Source organism: Gymnogyps californianus, chromosome 4 (assembly GCF_018139145.2).
Source record: "Gymnogyps californianus isolate 813 chromosome 4, ASM1813914v2, whole genome shotgun sequence".
Taxonomy (NCBI): Eukaryota; Metazoa; Chordata; class Aves; order Accipitriformes; family Cathartidae; genus Gymnogyps; species Gymnogyps californianus.
The window spans coordinates 28,739,900-28,759,962 of NC_059474.1; the positions used below are offsets into that span (position 1 = coordinate 28,739,900).

Here is a 20,063-nt window from a genome sequence, read left to right on the forward strand (position 1 = left end):
TAACAAAATGTCTAAAATGTGGTTGCTCTCCCTGGTGGGTTACTTTAAAAGCCCTTTAAAAATATTTTTGAGCTGCTTCAGGGCCAACAATGGTTTCAGAGCTTGATCCCCATGGCTGGGACCAAAGCAAAAGTAAAATTTCTTGTTTTGGTAAACCGTTTTAGTTTGCTCACTAGAGCAATCTAAATCTAGTGATCTTAGGGTGAGACCTAAAAGATCCAACAAATCACAATGATTCTGACATGTACCTGTAATATTACATTAAAGATACTGCAGCTGTGGAAGAAGTGGGAGCTGCAGGAAATACACTGAACAGAAGTGCACAGCATCTGCTCCCAGTCTTTTAACCAGTTAGATTGTTACAATTGTACAGATAATCACACTGGAGGATGCTATGAGAACATAGGCACAGGGTAAGTGGAAATATGGTAAATCATATCTACAGGTGAGAGAGTACTGCAAGACCTACATGGTCACAATACAGAAAAAAATCTATCACTCTTCACATCATAATTTGGCATCTGTGCTTATCCAGTCCTTATTTTGAACATGCAAAGTGACAGATGCAAACAACAATATGAATAAAAGGCAAGATTTATTTCAATGCTTTGTAGATTAGAAACTATAATTAAAATCTTGCCAATAGTCAAAAGATTAGCTAGAAAAGTAACTAAAGCACTTCAGCAAAATCTCTGCTTTTATTTGATCAGCCTAGATTTTGGCCATTTGAAGAGAGCATAAGGAGAGGAACTAGATGATACATATATAATCTATATACTTCCCCACACTGAAGATTATACAAGAAGTTTTGTTTTGCTTTTCAATTGAAACTTGAATATTTCAGCTACGGCCACTCATGAACAAACATTAAACTACAGAAAGAACCAGAGAAGACAACTCAGAACAAAAAAAAAAAAAAAATCAGACATAAATACATACACATACATTAAAAACCCAGGAGTGAATACTGGTACGGGTTAAGGGTTCAGCTTTGAGGTTGTCAGTAGTAATTTATCAGCTCCATTAACTGTACTTTCTAAATTCAGCAGCTACATCTACTTTTGTGGTGGGTTGACCCTGGCTGGATGCCAGGTGCCCACCAAAGCCGCTCTATCACTCCCCTCCTCAACTGGACAGGGGAGAGAAAATATAACGAAAGGCTCGTGGGTCAAGGTAAGGACAGGGAGATCACTCACCAATTACCGTCACGGGCAAAACAGACTCGACTTGGGGAAAAAATTAGTTTAATTTATTACCAGTCAAATCAGAGTAGGATAATGAGAAATAAAACAAATCTTAAAACACCTTCCCCCCACCCCTCCCTTCTTCCTGGGCTTCACTTTACTCCAGATTTTCTCTACCTCCTCCTCCCCCCGAGCGGCGCAGGGGGATGGGGAATGGGGGTTTGGGTCAGTTCATCACACGTTGTTTCTGCCGCTCCTTCCTCCTCAGGGGGAGGACTCCTCACACTCTTCCCCTGCTCCAGCGTGGGGTCCCTCCCATGGGAGACAGTCCTCCACAAACTTCTCTAACGTGAGTCTGTCCCACAGGCTACAGTTCTTCACGAACTGCTCCAGCGTGGGTCCCTTCCACAGGGTGCAGTCCTTCAGGAACAGACTGCTCCAGCGTGGGTCCCCCATGGGGTCACAAGTCCTGCCAGCAAACCTGCTCCAGTGTGGGCTCCTCTCTCCACAGGTCCATGGGTCCACAGGTCCTGCCAGGAGCCTGCTCCAGCACGGGCTTCCCATGGGGTCACAGCCTCCTTTGGGCATCCACTTGCTCCGGCATGGGGTCCTCCATGGGCTGCAGGTGGATATCTGCTCCACCGTGGACTTCCATGGGCTGCAGGGGGACAGCCTGCCTCACCATGGTCTTCACCATGGGCTGCAGGGGAATCTCTGCTCCGGAACCTGGAGCACCTCCTCCCCCTCCTTCTTCACTGACCTTGGTGTCTGCAGAGTTGTTTCTCTCGCATCTTCTCACTCCTCTCTCCTGGCTGCAATTGCTACTCCCCTGTAACTTCTTTTCCCTTTCTTAAATATGCTATCCCAGAGGCACTACCACTGTTGCTGATGGGCTCGGCCTTGGCCAGCGGCGGGTCCGTCTTGGAACCCGCTGGCATTCACTTTATCGGACATAGGGGAAGCTTCTAGCAGCTTCTCACAGAAGCCACCCCCTGTAGCCCCCCCGCTACCAAAACCTTGCCACGCAAACCCAATACAACTTTCCTGTAACTAGACTCAAGCAGTCAAAATTGGTCGCACAAACAACTTTAGCGACAAAGCTGCACATTACTCAAGTATACACAGTTTTCTACAGTTTTCTTTTATAAATAAGCTATAAAGTCTCAAACACAATACTTCACTATTCAGTATGGTGCAACTGTTTTTAAAGCAAGATTAATTGCACAGTTACTGCTTGGTCTTTTATTTCCATGGTTTTCCTGCCATGCTTCAAAATCCCAACACTGATGGCAAGGAGACTTATCTGGGTTTGACTTCTACCCTGCAACTCCTGTAAGATACATTATCCTACATGAAATACAGCACTCCTATCAGTTTAGCTTTCTGGTTGATGACGCAGTCATGCAACTCCAAATATCAATCATCTGCTACACTGAAGATATAAGAGCATGGACAACTGTTAAGAACTTCCTAAAAGAGCCTCTGTTTACTTACTGGCCCCAAGGGCATTCCCTTTGTGGGAATAACCCTCTGCAATAGAGACACTACTGTTATTCAAAAAGGTGAAATCTTATGCAGCACTTAATGTATGCCAGTGAATGACAAACTTCAAAATAGTCCAACAAAAAGTGTTCTAGATGTGCATTCTCCATGGCGGTCGAAATAACCATCCAGAGTGTATAAGACTTGATGAAATTTAAAATCATACAACAGAATAAAAATAATAAAGGCCAAGATCAACAGGCAGGGAAGTTACATTCACTTACTAGCTAAAACCCATTGCGTTTCTTAATAGCTATTTTGTCAGTGCTGTCACCCCTATTAACAAGGGAGTAGGGCAACACTCTTTCCAGGAGTGGGTCTGCTTCCTTGGTAAACAGCTTGGAGATGCTGCTGCAGGAAAGGGCATCCAGACCATTCCCCTGCTTTGTAAAGTGAACTTCACGTAGCATGCACTGTGAGGAGAAAAATCCTGTTCCTGTAGCTGCCCAGCTTTTAACAGATGATGAGGTTTTGTAGTGTCAGCACAGATCCTGGCACCAGCCATTGTAGGGGTCAGTGAATAACAGCAGCTTTCCTCGGGAACACAGCAGCAAAGGAGGCAATGAAAACCTGTATGGTAGGAGCCATTGCCAAGGGCAGTTTCTATTGCAACAAGCTGTTACAATCAAAGAACATCCCCTGCCTTTTCTCCTGAAACCCCATTCAAATCTAGGCCAGCAGAATTATTCCCACAACTGGAATGCAGCATCACAAATTTCCATATAGACAGACAGATTAGGAATTAATAACAAAGAATAATGTGTAATGTTCTTCAAAATATTTATCATCTATTTGACACAAAGATAAGAGGTACAAGACAAAGAACTAAATGTAGCTTGTCTCAGCTGCAGACACAAGGGAGACAACCACAGCAGGAGCAGACAGAAAGTATTTGGAGAGGATATTAAGACATCGGAAGCAACAATAAACTGTACGAAAGAGCAGCCAAGCAGTCTGTGCAGTTTGGGGTGGAAAAGCAGGAGTAAACCCTAACACTGTTAGGGTTAGCTTTAGCACTAATCAATACCTTTACCTTCTCAGTGAAGTGTTATGTGGTACTTATATTAACATTATTCTTGGTTTAGATCATCTCAGATCACAACTGAATTGTGCAGGCACTCAGTACTGCTTATACAGGATACACATCCTCTGCAAGGAGCTTACTGTTTGAATTTAACATAAAAGACAAGATTTGGAAAGACAATGGGAGCATAAGTAACACAAAATAAAGAATCCAATACCAGTCAGAATTACAGGTAGTGATTTTAGCACAACAAAAGCTTAATTGTTTGTGATATTTTGTAGCCTCCACAGAAAGAAAAAAAAAAAAGGGAAAAAAAAAAGAAAAAAAGTAAGTTTAAACAGGAACATCATGAGAAACAATGAAGGGATTTGTAGACATTTATAGAAAGTTTCTTTCAAGCGTAAAGGACAGCTTGGGAGAAAGTGATATGAAAAGTTGAAAGGATGGGAGCAGAAACTAGTGAAATCTGAGATAGGAAATGGCCTCCTGGGAAAAAAAAACCCAACTAAAAATGGCTGGGGATAGGCTTTGAAGTGCCTTGAAAGTGAAAGGAAACTGTTTATGTGTGAGGTCCAGTGAAAGAGGAGACAGAGGAAGAACCTGAGCAAGAAATGACTCAGTAGAAACAGTGGAAAATTCTCTCTGTAGCACATCTCTAGGTGGCATGAACGGAGCAAGGCTGCAACTGGAAAGGTGACAAAAATACGTTACCGTAACAATGGGAGTCTGGACAAGAGATTCCATGTGACGGATTAAAAAATAAATAAAAATAAAACCCCTTTGCACTCAGAATTTGCAAGACTACAACTGAGACCCTACTCCTCATTCTAAGATCCATCACGTCATAGAAAATTTTTAGATTTCAGGCCTCAATGACATACAGACTAGTGATTATCCACAGCAACTGAGAATGTGAAAGGGCTGAAAAGTGGGAAGACTTAAAGCCATGATTTAGCCACACTGAGCTAACTAAACACCTGTGAACAGATATGAGGGATACAAGGCAGTATTTCAGATTGGACAAAAGGAGACACACAGAATAGCAGGCAACTGGCACAGAAAGGTTGCTGAATTTGTGCATGAAACTACCAAGACATAGTTGAGAGCAGGAGAAGAGAAGGTGGCCATGGAAGACATCCTGTGCAGAAGTACCAAAGGAAGAGTTTTAAGAAGTGCATTCACATCAACACTTAAATAGATCAAGTACTGGGAACACAAGAAATTAAGGGACTTCCTCACAACACACTGACAGACTGACCACAGATAAAAAGGAAGAAGCTTTTCAGAATTGTCTTCTAGCCCCAACCATGTCCACGGCTCAGCACTTCTGCTATTTCTTTAACAAATTAGCCTTATGCAAATACAGAGCACTAACATCTGAAATTTCAGATACTTCAAAGGCAGTTTGGTTATTGCTCTGGCTGCGGATGCTAAGAATCTGAGATATAAACGGGATTTCCAACCAGTATGCTGGCACACTTTACTGAAGTCAGGGGAGTTAAGTCAAAGTAAATTTTTATTATTACTATTAATACTGAAACGGTGCCAACTGTGGCTTAAGTGATACAACGGTACTATACAAAACCAGTATTTCCTAAAGCATGAACCAGTCTAACATAAGATTTAAGAATAAACCACAGCACAAAAAGCCTGCAGCCTTAGATTATAGCATTGCCAAATGGCACACAGAAATCAGGCCATATTTTACAGCAAAGAGCATAGAATTTTCTGGTGTCTTGTGTAGAACCTTAACTACTTGTCCTGACTTCATATCTGTTATGGGACAACTGGTAAACTGCAGCTGAAAATGGGACAAGTACTGAATGCTGTTTAAAGTGGGGGCTGAAAAGATGCCTGTACTCTGATTTGGTTTCAGAAAGCTACTGCAACATTTGTCTGTCATACAACGGCTGCCTTTTCCCTCACCCCTCGCCATTCCCTTCAAAATGATCACAGAAATTGGGAGCGACACAGGAACTGCAGTGCTGAGCCAGTATGAGCAGAATATTGCCTGTACTTGGCCAATTCCCCTGAAACCGAACAGGGAAGCTTAGAGCTACCTTGCAATAGCAGTAGGCAAGCTAGCTGCCTGCAAGAGCCAGACTAATCGATTTAAGCTAATTTTTTTCAGAAAAAAACAGAGAACATTCATGAAATTGTATTTGTGAAGTATTACTCAAGTTCCTAGAGCTGGTAAAATAAGAAATACTAACAGACATATGGTTTTTGACACTTAAATATATTTCAAAACAAAGAAAAAAAAATGCTGAAGCCTACTGAAGGAATATTTACTCAGCTGCTGTAAATGAACATTGTGTCCATCAATCTCAAACACTCATCTGAGTAACAGTAAATTAACTCTGATCACTTGCAGCTCTGACAGGCACCAAAATGATTGGAATCTATCTTTCCTAATCAAAATAAAAGAGTAAGTTGGGAAAAAATTTATTATTCTAGCTTACTCCAAAGATGACGCTATACAGTAAGAAACAGGTAATATTCAAAGACTTGTTGGTACTTCTGTCCTGATTTATGAACAAATATATCTGCCATTTGAAAGAGAATGGAACCAGTTTGCATAAAATGCACACACTTGACTCTCCGAAAATTTGCAGTGCTTGCATGCTGAACCCACACAACCTTAGGAAACCTTATAAATTCTCAAATATGGGCAGAAGTGCATCCCTCATGCTCTTCCTTTCAGTCTGTCATCATAAAGCTCATAGAGACAATGGTTCTCCTCAAAACAATCTTCTTCAAACATGAAAGCAATTCCAACCTCCACGAAAAGCTTCAAATGCAGTTCACAAACCACGACAAGCCTTATCAAGCAGTGTTCACCCAGTCCTGAAATATGACTATGCACTGCAGCATTTGGATAGCACTGTGATTTATTATGTTTATGTTTCTTCTATGGAACTATGTTCACTTAGACACACAGCTCTGTAACAGACAGACAGGGAGGGAGGGGGAGAGAGAGTGAGTTCCTATCTTTCCTTATATACACTTCTTACTTTGGATTTTTTCCTACTGTGTTTGTTAAATCCTTAAGTCAATGTGACATGGTTCACACATGTAAACTGAAGTACATGCCTAGGATCAGGGCCTTGCTAATTCCAGTATCTATCTCTGTCTCTTTCTAAGCCTCATCTTTCCTTTATGCTAGTTACTATTCATTCTGTAACAAAACATTTAATATCATTCAAAAACAGAATTAAAAATACATTGATTTACAGAATAACGCACACAAAGAGTGTGCATCTTTGAGTACTGGATTTCAGGGTAGCTTCAGATAATGTATCTTTGGGTCACAATTACTTTTATTCTAGTGTGCTTAATGTAAATTACCTGGCACTGCAAAGTAAGAGTACAAAACCTTCAAACCTTCAATACAAATTTAGCGACTAGTAGAATAAGTGCAGTGACACACCTGACCACAAAGCATCCTCCACAAGTACAATAACATTGAACAATCTATATTAGGATACTGATCACATTGATACTTGAATACCTTAAACAAACAAAAAAATCTGCTACTAGTTACTGCAAATTGAGAATGAAATGGAATTTAGAACTCAAAGTACACTTAAAATTCACCATCAACACATTCTACACAAAGTCATAAATGGTACAATATGACAGGAAAAATTGTATCCTAACAGTGTCTAGGCCATGCAGTCTGTGTACCAAAGTAGCACATTGTGTATTCTGTGAATGTCTGATTTGCTCAGTGGTTTAGCTATCTTGTTAAAAATAAGAGTACTAGGCTTCAAAGTATGGCCTTCAGCTTGCGGTCACAGTAGCCTTCAATGGATAACTAGCAAAGATCATGCGACAAAAGCTAAATCATCCACAGAAGAGACAGAAATGCTGGAAAATAACAAGGAATCCAAACTGCTTCAGTGAAGTGCAATCCTAGAAATTTATCCTGGAATTTTCAGTCTGGACCTTCTAATACTGAGTTCCATTAATAAATACAAAAGCTGAATAGAGAGCATCATCTGCATCCACAGCAAGGGAAGAAAAAAATATGTAGCCCTCAAACACACTAAAATGGTAATGATACCATAATGTTTCAAAATGTTAAATCATGACTTAGAAACATATGAAAAAACAAAGGAATTTTAAAACATAATTTTGTTTCTGTAAACATACATATTTATATATGTGTAGACTTACACACAGACAGATATAGACAGACAGGTATTTTCTTTTGGCTAGTTTTTAATCTATCAGTCATGACATCTATGCATCTCTATAGAAATTATCTGCCTCTTTCTAACCCTTTCCCCATTTTTGTTACTTGAGTATTGCCCCACTATTTACTATATGAAACTTGATTAAATAGACATTAAGGACAGGGAAAGTATAAACTTTTCTCTTTGCTCTTCATTTTTGACACAATGACGTAATACTGTTTCATACTTAAGGAACTGCTCCTGTATTCCTTCTCCAAAAATTTCTCTCATTTGGGGTAGCAGTCTTTTATTGTCTTGAGAGTTTTGATCAAACAGAAATTACAAGATCAGGTATCCTCTTAGTTAAAGGAAGGTAAAAAAAGTCTTGGAGGGCTGCCATGCCTCTCCCAACCCACTGAATTGCACACTTGCATGGTCTTGTCAAACCACAAAAGCTGTGGCACAGGCATGGTTTCCCCTGGATCCCTCGGGGCACCAGTAGCACAAAACGTTATGTATTTATGAACACATAGAGTTTGGGGGATGAATACAGGGCAGAGAAGGCTAATGAGGCCCACAGGCAACAGGGATCAACATGCATTTCTACACAGGGACTGTATATCAGACTCTGCTACTTGTACCACCAAACAGAGTGGCTTTTTTTCATCTTGGCCCTAGATTGGAAGGAAAGAGAAAGGTAGTAAGAGCCAAGTACATCTACATTAAGTGCTCAACTGAATGAGCTTCCACGTAGAGGAAAACCAGGCTCTAAATATTCATCATATGTCTAAATTCTGCTAAGAAATCCCTAGACCACTGCAGAGCTATTGAGGATCAAGACTTTGGCCATAAAAATGCACTTAACTGCATTTTACATGATTGTTGCACGATGCATAGCACAGGTTATCTCTAAAAGACAGATTAAAAAATCTTTAGACTTAATGAGTATTAGAAGCCTAAATACTCCGCTGATCCAGACGCTTGTTAAAAATGTTTACTCAGGTTGCAGATGCCTAAAGAGATCACATGCTGTAGAAAAACATCTCTTAAGCAGGGGGTGTCTATATCGTCTAGAATTTTGTGTAGATCTTTGTTAAATAGTGAAAGCCAAAACACAACAGCCTTCAAAAACACATTTTAATGAATGTCATACATACACTTAAAGCGTCCCTTTTATGAAACTGAAAGTCTATCAGATAGCAAGAGGAAAACAGACTGAATTATAAAAATAAATTTGTTTCCTCTCATAATATGTGTCCTCTGAAGCTTTCAGACAAACATACTCCCTTGATCTGCTGCTTCAGCATCATTGTTAGAAAAAATGCTCTCTACATCCTGCCATATTGTATCCAAACTAAATAGTTAAAGGACATCATTTACCAGAGTGAATTAACGTATCTAGCAAATCAGTAATCCAATGGGGAATCACAGATATGTGTTCTCACATTAAGTGATCAAATGAAGGGCTAAGGACAGCCCTTGAAATGGAAGCAATTTTTGGATTATTGGTTAACAATCTCAAACAATATTGACTCCAGGGAAAGTGCCTTCCTAATGAAACCAACAGCTCACATAAAGAAAGCTTACAGGGTCAAATCTGTAATTATTTTTTTGCTGAGAATGTTGTTTCCCAGATTAAAAACATTTTTTTGGAAACCTTAATCAAATTATTTGCATATATATGGTTTTATTTATTTTCACAAACATTTGATTTTTAGTGATGTTAGATGCTCATATGATCCAGGTTCCTGGAGTCCATGCCCAGTGAAAGCAATTGCTCTTTTATGAAGGCTATAGTGCCCTTAGACTATAATTTAAATTGCTAAGTAGTTCTCTGCTCATTTTTAAAAACCATAGAGTAGATTTTAAAGTTCTATGTCTTAATGACATTTACCGTATTACCCTTTGGTGGCATGCTTCATTGTTATCTTTTTTTTTTTTTTAACAGAAATCAGAAGGTTAGAGGGACAAACATTCAGTTGATATACATTATAACCATTAGGATCCTGCTCTCTAATGAAGTAATATGCCTTTTCAATACGGTGCTATCCTTACCTTGGACTAAAAGCCAGTATGACTGGCTTTTATTAGCGCTATGGCAAGAGCATCACCACCCAGCTCTAGGACAGCTCTAGCAGATGTGGGGAGACCTCTAAACGAGTGACATGAAATAGTCCCATGGCTGATACTGTCATTACCGCAAGCACGGCACGTGATAACACTGCCTCCAAGGTTCCGGGCTGGGCAAGCAGAAGGCAGCTGTGGGCACAGGAGGGGCCATGGTACACAGCAGCGGGGAGACTGCCCAGGGGCTGCAGAGACAAGAACAGGGCATGGGAGATGGGGCAGGACTACCCTGCAAAGCCAGGCACATGCTGGTTCTTTAAAACTGGAAAACTGAAGCTGTAAGCATTTCTCATTTTCAGTTCCAGTGTAAGTAATACCTACTGGCCACAGGCTGAAGGACTTACATTGGTTACTGGAAAAGGACGCCTCTACCATTTGCTATATCCTCCTCACAGGTAGCTGCCTGTCCACACATTTTGTTCCCACAATAAGTTCCTTCAGAAGATGATAGGATGGAGAGAAGCAAAAAAGAAAGACCGCAGTAGGAAGACAGACAAAATCAAAGACACCACTTATACTGGGCATGGAAATTGAAGTCTCCCGCACCCCATCACTCTTCTGCTTTTTCATGCATTTCTTTACATATAGCCCTGGCCTGAGACATGGACTTCCCTGCCACAGCCCCAGGTAATGACAACTCTAAGCTTGTTAGACCATTATGCTTGAATGAATATCCTTTGCCACAGATCTGCATCATCTACTTTTGGCACCTTTAGCCATAGTATCTAAGTACCACTGTTTTTTCCTGCTTGGCTTCCCGTCACTGAAGGTCAATACTCCCCACCCAAGCATGACGACATACGTGTAAACCACAAGATCCTTAATAATAATCTAGAATTCCTGTGCTTTCACCAAATGCTCAGAAGCCCCCTGCACTGGCATATTCCAGCCTCAGATTGAACAAAACACTTCTCTGCCATGCAAATTCAACTCTGTCAACAATTCCGTAGGGAGGAGGAAAAGGAAAAAGGCAGGAGGGGGCTGAGCTCAAACCGCTCAAGGGCCAGTCCCAGTCTTAGTCCTGGGCAGCAGTCTCCAGAAGTCGTCATGCAACAAGGCTTTTCTAAAGCTTCCAACACCACCATTTCATACAATGCACATCGCGACAGAAAATCTAAGTGATTTAAGAAAAGGCCACAGAGTGAACTTTCTCATAAGTGCTGTTACTTCACTGTTGGTACCAAATAGATAGGTCAGCTCTCAACAGGTCTACCAGAAACTAGATGAGATCCATTGCTTAACTTCTGAAGAAACCAGCTATGTACACACACACACACACACACACACTGAAGAGGACTCATAAGACTAAATAAGACATGGAAAAAGAAGGACAAAAGAGTTAATTTCAAATTTTTCTATCTATGGATTTGAAAAATAATAATAAATCACTGCACTGAAAATAGTTTTACTCACAAATGCTGGGTTACTTGTTATTTTTCTTAACCTTTGAAGAGTAGCTCCAGGAAATTATACTGGGCCAGAGATAAACCAGGTATAAACATAGTGAAAATGTTCAACACAAACCAAAATAAGGACCTGATACAACATCCTCTGTGTGGCCTCTTTTTTTTTAAAGAAGAAATATATTTTTAAAATTACAACAATTTCAAACAGAGAGAGCCTAAACATGTTTCTGCAATAATCACAATCATATCCAACAGCATAAGAATACACAGTAAGAAATAAACTTATTTGACTGAGATTAGAATTATTTCATAATATTAACCCATAGCATCATTCAGATAATGTTTTCTGTCAATAATCAGAACTTACCATATTGATTGGGTCAACTGGGCCAATGCTGTTAACATAGACATCTGTTTCAATTACCGTAGTTCTCACTAAACAAAACAGTAATCATAATAATTACATATTTAATTAACTCTGTACATTGTTAGTGTGATTTAACCTATTTACTAAAACAACAACAAATCTGATATTCTTTTATTAGATTCAGAATAATTAAATCTTTAGTTTGTTCATTCTGTGAAGGATCATATATGACTTGGTTCCCTTATTCCATACAAATTGTTAGAGTTATCAACATGAATATTTTAGTTCATAAGGCAATCCCCACCTGTGCTTTGCGAACATATAAGACAGATATAAAAGGTATAAAAGGTAAAGGAAGGAAAAAAAACCCAAAACCAAAAACAAAACCTGTCGTTCAACATAAAAATTTAATCATAAACAGAAAAAAAAATGTTTGGAAAAAAATTGTTCGTACAACAAACCATGAGGTCTGGGAGCAGATGTGTTTATCAGCTGTAAGGAATCAACATGCAGTGCTTCTGTTGATTCCTACTGAAAATGCATAACAAAAATAAAATAACTTTTCACCACAGATTTCTTCAATTCATGCCACTATAGCACACCTAAGGATTACTAAAGTCCTTTCATCAGCTTGATTAATACACCACTTCAAACACCAAATTGAAAGCTCCTCAAGTGAAAGTCATTTAAAAGTTAAACATTCCAAAACTTAATTTTCTTTAAAAACTCAGGGAAACCACTCTTACTGGGCAGACAAAAATTAAGTGTTTTAAAAATACATTCTCTTACAGAATATACTCTCTTATTTTGTGCACTTACAGAAGGGCACAAAGTCTAAGTGACTTCCCATGAAAGTCACATCTGAAGTACAGGTGGCACTGATAATTCAGTCTTTTCCTCCTAACTAGTTTATAGGGGGAAAAGGTACAAATGGAAGAGGTCAGGATGCATTTTAACTTCATCAATTTACCAAGCATTTTCTTCTAGCTTGTACTGGAGAGCCAGAATGTGGACACAAGAGGACATACATCCTAGTCCCAAGTGGAATGAAGAGGGTTAATAATAAAGCTCTGCTGGTCTTTCTTTCATGATCTGGCATGTTAAAATGAAGCATCTCTGTCCATCTGCAGATGGAAAAGGGGGAAGGTACAAACAAAAAGGCACTTTGATTTCGTAGGTGAGGGACCCTAGGTCATCAGATTTGATTTCTTTATACTGCAAAGCATCAGAGATCGCCCAAGTGCTCTATAACAAACCTAAAATCTTAAGTAAGAGGATTTTTCAAATCTCAAAAATCTAAAACTCGAACAGACACACAGAAAGAAACCGGGTATCATTAACATCCTTGCCAGCTACAATGATAGGCAAGATACATTTTCTAAATATCCTAAGATACTTTTTCCCTGCCAGTCTCACTTGGGAGGAAATTCTCCCTGATTCCAAATCCGATTACTGGTGTGATCCTGAGCCTGACAGCAAGACACACCAGTGATTTTGGATTTTCTGTACGCACAAAGGATTTTCTGTATGACCACAGAGCACAGAGTCACTTGATCACCATCCTAACCCCAGCATGCTTCACAGAAAGTTTAAATAGACTCTGGAAACCGATTTATTTCCTGGGGAAAAAAAATAAGTACTTCCTGAGCTGCAAATGTTTTCAATATCTGCAGGGCTCATAAAGGAAGTGGGGCAACACAAAAACTCATATCCACAGACTGAAAAATCAGAGTAAAAAAAGTATATAATGCGTGTGTGTATATACACATACGTATAATAATATAACATATAAATAAGATATTTTACATATGCCGCTTCTTGCAAACAGATGTCCTCTTCCTTTAATTTTGCAGCCCTATTTATCTATATAACAGCAACTCCACTGCTAGACTAGAAGGTGGATGAAAGTGTATCTTGCCTCATTGCTCAAGCAATGCTGAATCCACTATTTTTTCCCTGTATTAGTAGGAAATATTTAATTCTCCTTAGTGTTAGGAAATCTTGTTTTGTTCTGAGGTTCAAGTCTTTGACTCCAACTTTCAGCACTGCCTAGCCATATATCAAACCTCTTGTTCAGACGCAAGTACCTACACACAGCGATTAAGGTCACCTCTGAAACTTGCCTTCAGTATGCTGAACAGTTCATACCACGTAATGCAAATGGAACCTACAGATAATCTGTTCACCTTTAACTTCTAAACTTCCTCCATTGTTTCCAGATCCATCTTGAAATGTGGACACCAGAACTGGAAATTTTTGTAACAGTGTTATCCGTGCTGCTTGAACATTTCCAGATTTCTACTTGTTGTGGTCCTTTTCAGAAGGGGACTTATTTCAGGACAATGCTCAGGGGATGCATGGGTAAGATCTTACACTACACCAAATATCCAAGTTTTCCCCTAATTCACTGCTTTACTACGCAGAATCTCTCACCTTGAACTATGACCCACAGGCATCCTCCCCCCCACCTCCTTTTTTTTTTCCCCTGTCAATTTTTGTATCTCCAGTTTTACTGAAGGAGCTGATTACTCTGCAGATACAGCCTCTCCCTTTCCAATAGTCTTTGTGTCATCTGCCAAATTTACTACAAAAAGTCATTGCTGAAATCATTCAAAATATCATTATTCTTGATCAAGACTTTCCTGTGAGACCCCACTATAGACAGCCCAACCACTGATATTTCCTTATTAACAACTAAACTTTGAGATCTGTCAGCGAGCCAGTTTTTAATGGGGGCTGGGTCAATTTTATGAAATTCCAGCTTGCAGTGAGCAGTACTTGATCTGCCACAAGGGCTCTCCTGTAATGTGCCACGGAGTTCAATTTGCCTTTTCCACACTGCTCTGAGTAAGATTATTAGAGCTATTAAGAGCCAGTGAAGAGTCTGAAAATCTGCCTCTGTTGAAATTATTTTAATTGACCCAAATGATCCAGAGAAAGAGATCCAATTCAAGAAGACTGGAAGAGGCTGTTTTGTTACCTTAATTCTTCTGTATGGTACAGAGCAAAGTACTTCTGTGAATTAGAAGAAAGAATTCATCTTTCTCGTGTTCTTGAACTAGAAGTGATATGAGTCCATGAAAATGACAAATGCTGGAAGAAAATACATTCTTGAAACTAATTTCACATCCATATAATTACTATTGTTCATTTACTCTCCACAAAGGTCTAACAGTGAAAGATGGTTTGAGAAGATTTTTCTACTGTGAATGCTTCTTATTTTGCTTTAAAAATTTGGTATCAGCCTTGAAAACACTACAAGTAGCAAGAAGGCTATTTAACACATCCTGCGTGAAGTGCAAAGCACTGTAAACTTACAGAAGCTTCTAAGGAAGTGGAGAAAGGGCTTGCACACTTTAAATATTTACACTGAAAGACAATATGGGCCAGGCTAGAGTAAATTAAGAAGGTGAGAGGACAGCAGATTGCATACTCAACAGAGAGAGAGAGAAGAGCACCAAGGGGCAGCTGCCCCCAAGGGTTAGTTCATCAGCTCCTAACATAGCTGAAGCACACAGGGAACCTGTTTGCTAAGCCTGATCTAGAGAGATCTACTCACACTTTCTGATTTCCTTATTTAACACCTTTTCTTCACTAGACTAAACTTCTCTTCTTCTGGTTTAAAAGGTTTGACTGGTATTGAGCACCATCTAAAACAAGCACATAGCTACGGACAGGCTTGTCCCAAGAAATAAATGTAGTAAATAAGTGACTCTTGTGCCTGGAATTCAAGAGCAAGAATGAACTTCCCAACAAGCAACAAGACCTGGAAAGAAGTCTCTCTCAGCAGGCATGGACCACTACCCTTCTAGTAAGAAATGATGCTATATATCCCCCAGCCTGTGGTGGGTTGACCCTGGCTGGATGCCAGGTGCCCACCAAAGCCGCTCTATCACTCCCCCTCCTCAGCTGGACAGGGGAGAGAAAATATAACGAAAGGCTCGTGGGTCAAGATAAGGACAGGGAGATCACTCAGCAATTACCGTCACGGCAAAACAGACTCGACTTGGGGAAAATTAGTTTAATGTAATGTCAATCAAATCAGAGTAGGATAATAAGAAAATAAAAACAAATCTTAAAAACACCTTCCCCCCACCCCTCCCTTCTTCCTGGGCTTCACTTTACTCCCGAGTTCTCTACCTCCTGCCCCCACAGCGGCACAGGGGGATGGGGAATGGGGGCTGCAATCAGTTCATCACACATTGTTTCTGATGCTCTTTCCTCCTCTGGGGAAGGACCCCTCACACTCTTCCCCTGCTCCAGCATGGGGTCCCTCCCATGGGAGACAGTCCTCCATGAACTTCTCCAATACGAGTCCTTCCCACGGGCTGCAGTTCTTCACGAACTGCTCCAGCGTGGGTCCCTTCCACGGGGTGCAGTCCTTCAGGAACAAACTGCTCCAGTGTGGGTCCCCCACGGGGTCACAAGTCCTGCCAGCAAACCTGCTCCAGCATGAGTTCCTATGTCTCCAGGGGTCCACAAGTCCTGCCAGGAGCCTGCTCCAGCGTGGGCTTCCCACAGGGTCACAGCCTCCTTTGGGCATCCACCTGCTCCGGCGTGGGGCCCTCCATGGGCTGCAGGTGGATATCTGCTCCACTGTGGACCTCCATGGGCTGCAGGGGCACAGCCTGCCTCACCATGGTCTTCACCACGGGCTGCAGGGGAATCTCTGCTCCAGCGCCTGGAGCACCTCCTCCCCCTCCTTCTTCACTGACCTTGGTGTCTGCAGAGTTGTTCCTCTCACATCTTCTCACTCCTCTCTACAGCTGCAATGGCTGTTGTGCAGCAACTTTTTCCCTTCTTAAATACGTTATCACAGAGGTGCTACCACCATCGCTGATGGGCTCAGCCTTGGCCAGTGGCAGGTCCATCTTGGAGCCAGCTGGCATTGGCTCCATCGGACATAGGGGAAGCTTCTAGCAGCTTCTCACAGAAGCCACCCCTGTAGCCCCCCTGCTACCAAAACCTTGCTGTGCAAACCCAATACACAGGCATATTCTGAACCCCAGTTTGAGTTCAAAATCTGTATTTTGAAAAATATTTACTCTCGATTAGAAAAATCATAGTGATAAAAATCTACCTCAATCATTGACAAATTATTTTAGTAATTGCTTTCTCTATCAAAAATGCCTCTTTTTTAGCCTGTGTTTATCCAGGCCCAATTTTCAGCTTTTGATATTTGAAATATCTCTGCTTGCTACACTGAAGAGCTCTCCTTATCAGTTATTCTCAGTTTATAAACCTCACCTCCTGACAGAAATGGTTATCATTATTGTAAAAGTGCAGAACATCGCACTTTTTATTGCTTAATATTGCTCCATTTTCATTACTCCAATCCTTACATCACCCAATAGCTTGTTAGTCCATCTAAATTCACTAACCAGTTCCCGTAGTTTACCACAATTCCCCATTTTGGAATGAAGGTCTAAGATAGATCACCTTTTTTTTATTACTTATCATGCTTTTTAATTTAAAGTAAGACCACTTTTTGGTCTTAGCTAGATGATAATTTCATCCAGGCTTATTTTCTTTGAGCATGTTTTCTATAACTCCTCATTAATTGCCTAAAGAAGCATCTCTTCTTGATAATAAAGTAGTTATTCAGCAAATAAATTAGGTGACTACCACATTCAGACATAACACAGGCCTTCAATTTGTAATAGTTTTTAATGGAATAATACAATTGTCACAACCAGTTATCTAAGAGTATTACTTATATGGCTATCTATATTGAAAATTCGGCTTTAAGTGTCTACAGCAGGCTTCCAGCTCCATCTCTGAAGAATTTTTTCAAAGTGATTTGGATGAAGGCAGAGCCCTGTTGTCCACACTTCCTCTTTTACCTTTTTATTTAAAAGGAACCCATCTTTAGCAAATACTCCTACCCCACCACCACTTTTATTATTTCCATCATTTTCTATACAATGCACACGTCCAGTACCTTTAACATTCACTGCATACACTCTTCTACATCTTGTTCTTGTATTTCAATTTCCTTCAATTCTTGCAAAATATTCTTCATCTCAGGATACATACCTCTCTATGTTTACTTGATATTTTCCTGCTTATTCAGGCTTATTACTTTCCTGCCTATATCATCCTTTCATCAATGCAACACTAAGAGAACCCATTCAACAGAATATCCCCCTAATATCCTTATCTTTTCAGAATTAGTGCTTCTACTAGTCTCTTGAAAGTCCACTTTTTGTTCATGTATCCTTTATATCCCTGAATACATGACTTTTCACATTAGTGCACCGAGATGCAATTACTTACCCATGCCCCGCTTATAGGGCAATTACAACTATCCAGATTTCTCTAGGTATCCAATTTCTCTATGTCCGTGAGCAATCATCCTTACTATTCTTAAAAACTCTATCAATGATGACTTTCCTCAAACTGTAGATTGAAAACACTCCATTAGAGTTGTAGATATGTGATGATTATTCCCTATTTTTAATCAAACTCAGATAGATCAGTTGGTTTCACCCATATAATACACAACATTGGACATGAGACATAGCTGGAAAAAATGTGCTGTACATTGATAAGCTAATATCAATACATCAGTGTCCCTAAGGTGTCAGAGATGGAACAGTGTGCAGCCAGGATTCTTTCCTTTAAAAAGGAAAGTTGAAAAGTAACAGCTAGTTTGATGCAGGACTGAAGCTAAAGCAGTGTGGTTATAAAATCAGGTAGCCAAAAGGTAACGTTACTGTGAGAATAATACTGCTCTATTAATATATCAACACTCCAAGGTTGTATCTGTAATTAAAGAGATTTGTACTACAGATAAGAGACTTCATCTGGTAACTACTATTACTGCACACTGAGCAGAAGATACTTCAATACCAGTTCATTTATGCTCCAAACACCTCAAAGTATATTACATAAATTGAGTTAAAGACTAGTAAGATTAATAAACGTAGCAAAGGGTAGCAGTTAAGAAATCACTACAACTCATGGATATTTGAATGAGACAAAGAGAAAATGACAGGGTGTGGTTTTCTCCTATTAAATTTCAGTATTGCCTCTGATGTTTCAATTTTCATTTGGCTCTCCTTTATCATGTCCCTCAACTAACTGCATTTTTAACAATGAAACCCCTTATCTCACTCTGAGATGCTGAAATTCTGTGTCAACATCAGGAAGAAAACAGAATTCTGCTCTGGTATTCAAACCCAAAAAGTCCAGGTTCAAAACAAAAAATGTTGTTATTGTAACTGAGCTTTGTAATTCAATAGTAAAAATGTTCTGTGGGATATTATTGCTTTGAAAGATAATTAGAATTTCAGTTCAATAACCTTGTTATACTAGTACTGACATACTCTGAAGATGTGGAATCTGACACCAGATTTTATCCACATAATTGAAGTAGACTAAGATGAATGCACTATAGCCTGACTTTGTTTTTCTGTTTGTTAAATATATGCTGCAGTTCCCAAGCAGCTGGACAGAATGCGATGCCTTCAGCCAAAGCTGGAAATTTCATTTTATGTTGTCCAAACTTTCTGCCTAGTGGCAGAAGTCTGCAACTTCTACTCCATCCAGAAGAGAGTCAGTCTTAACATTTGTTCTGGCAACAAAGTGAATACTCCCAAATGTCTCCTGTTCTCATCACTCTGGCTGATTATTCATGAACCTTATGTTTTAATATATTGGATGGAGGCAGGTCCCAGGTAGCAAAGGTCAGATTGGTACAGAAGTATTGCATCATGAGAGTGAAGAAGAAAAAGAAAAGGAGCATTTATGTGAGAGAAGATAGAACGAAGTGTCTTCTTTCAGGAACTGATATTTAGAATCCAAAAAGCTGTACATTGAGTTACTCACAAAAAGGCAGAGTTCTTGCCCTATCAAGACTCAGTATATAACCAGAAAAGTGAAGGTAAGGATTACACCAAAATTCTTCTGTGCCCATCTAAATCCATTTGACATGTCAGAATAAACTCCTCTTCCTTTATCTTCTCTCCATTTATTTCTAAGTTTTATGGGGGGAGAAGAGAAACAGAATTCTCTTTTCTTTCATCCTCATCTATCAGCTAATCATTAGAAGGAAACCTAGCGGAGGCAGTTGATTCCCTCATAATCCGTTTGCTGTCTGTTGCATCAAGTAGTCAGGGCAAAAAAAAGGTAATGCTATACATCTGTCACACATTGAGAATTTAAGGAAAAATATGCTGGAAGACCTTTCTTGTTGCCTAAATGGTTGCAATAATTCAACTAAACAAACGTGAA

At 39.8% G+C, this 20,063-nt stretch overlaps 1 protein-coding gene across 1 annotated transcript in view; it reads right to left on the reverse strand.

The window, feature by feature from the left end:
* The window catches only part of GABRG1 (gamma-aminobutyric acid type A receptor subunit gamma1), an 83,538-nt gene that overhangs the window by 20,266 nt on the left and 43,209 nt on the right, over window positions 1–20,063 (reverse strand). The window contains exon 5 of the mRNA XM_050895552.1: window positions 11,829–11,896. Coding sequence (XP_050751509.1) covers window positions 11,829–11,896 — 68 coding nt within the window. The remainder of the gene's footprint in view (window positions 1–11,828; window positions 11,897–20,063) is intronic.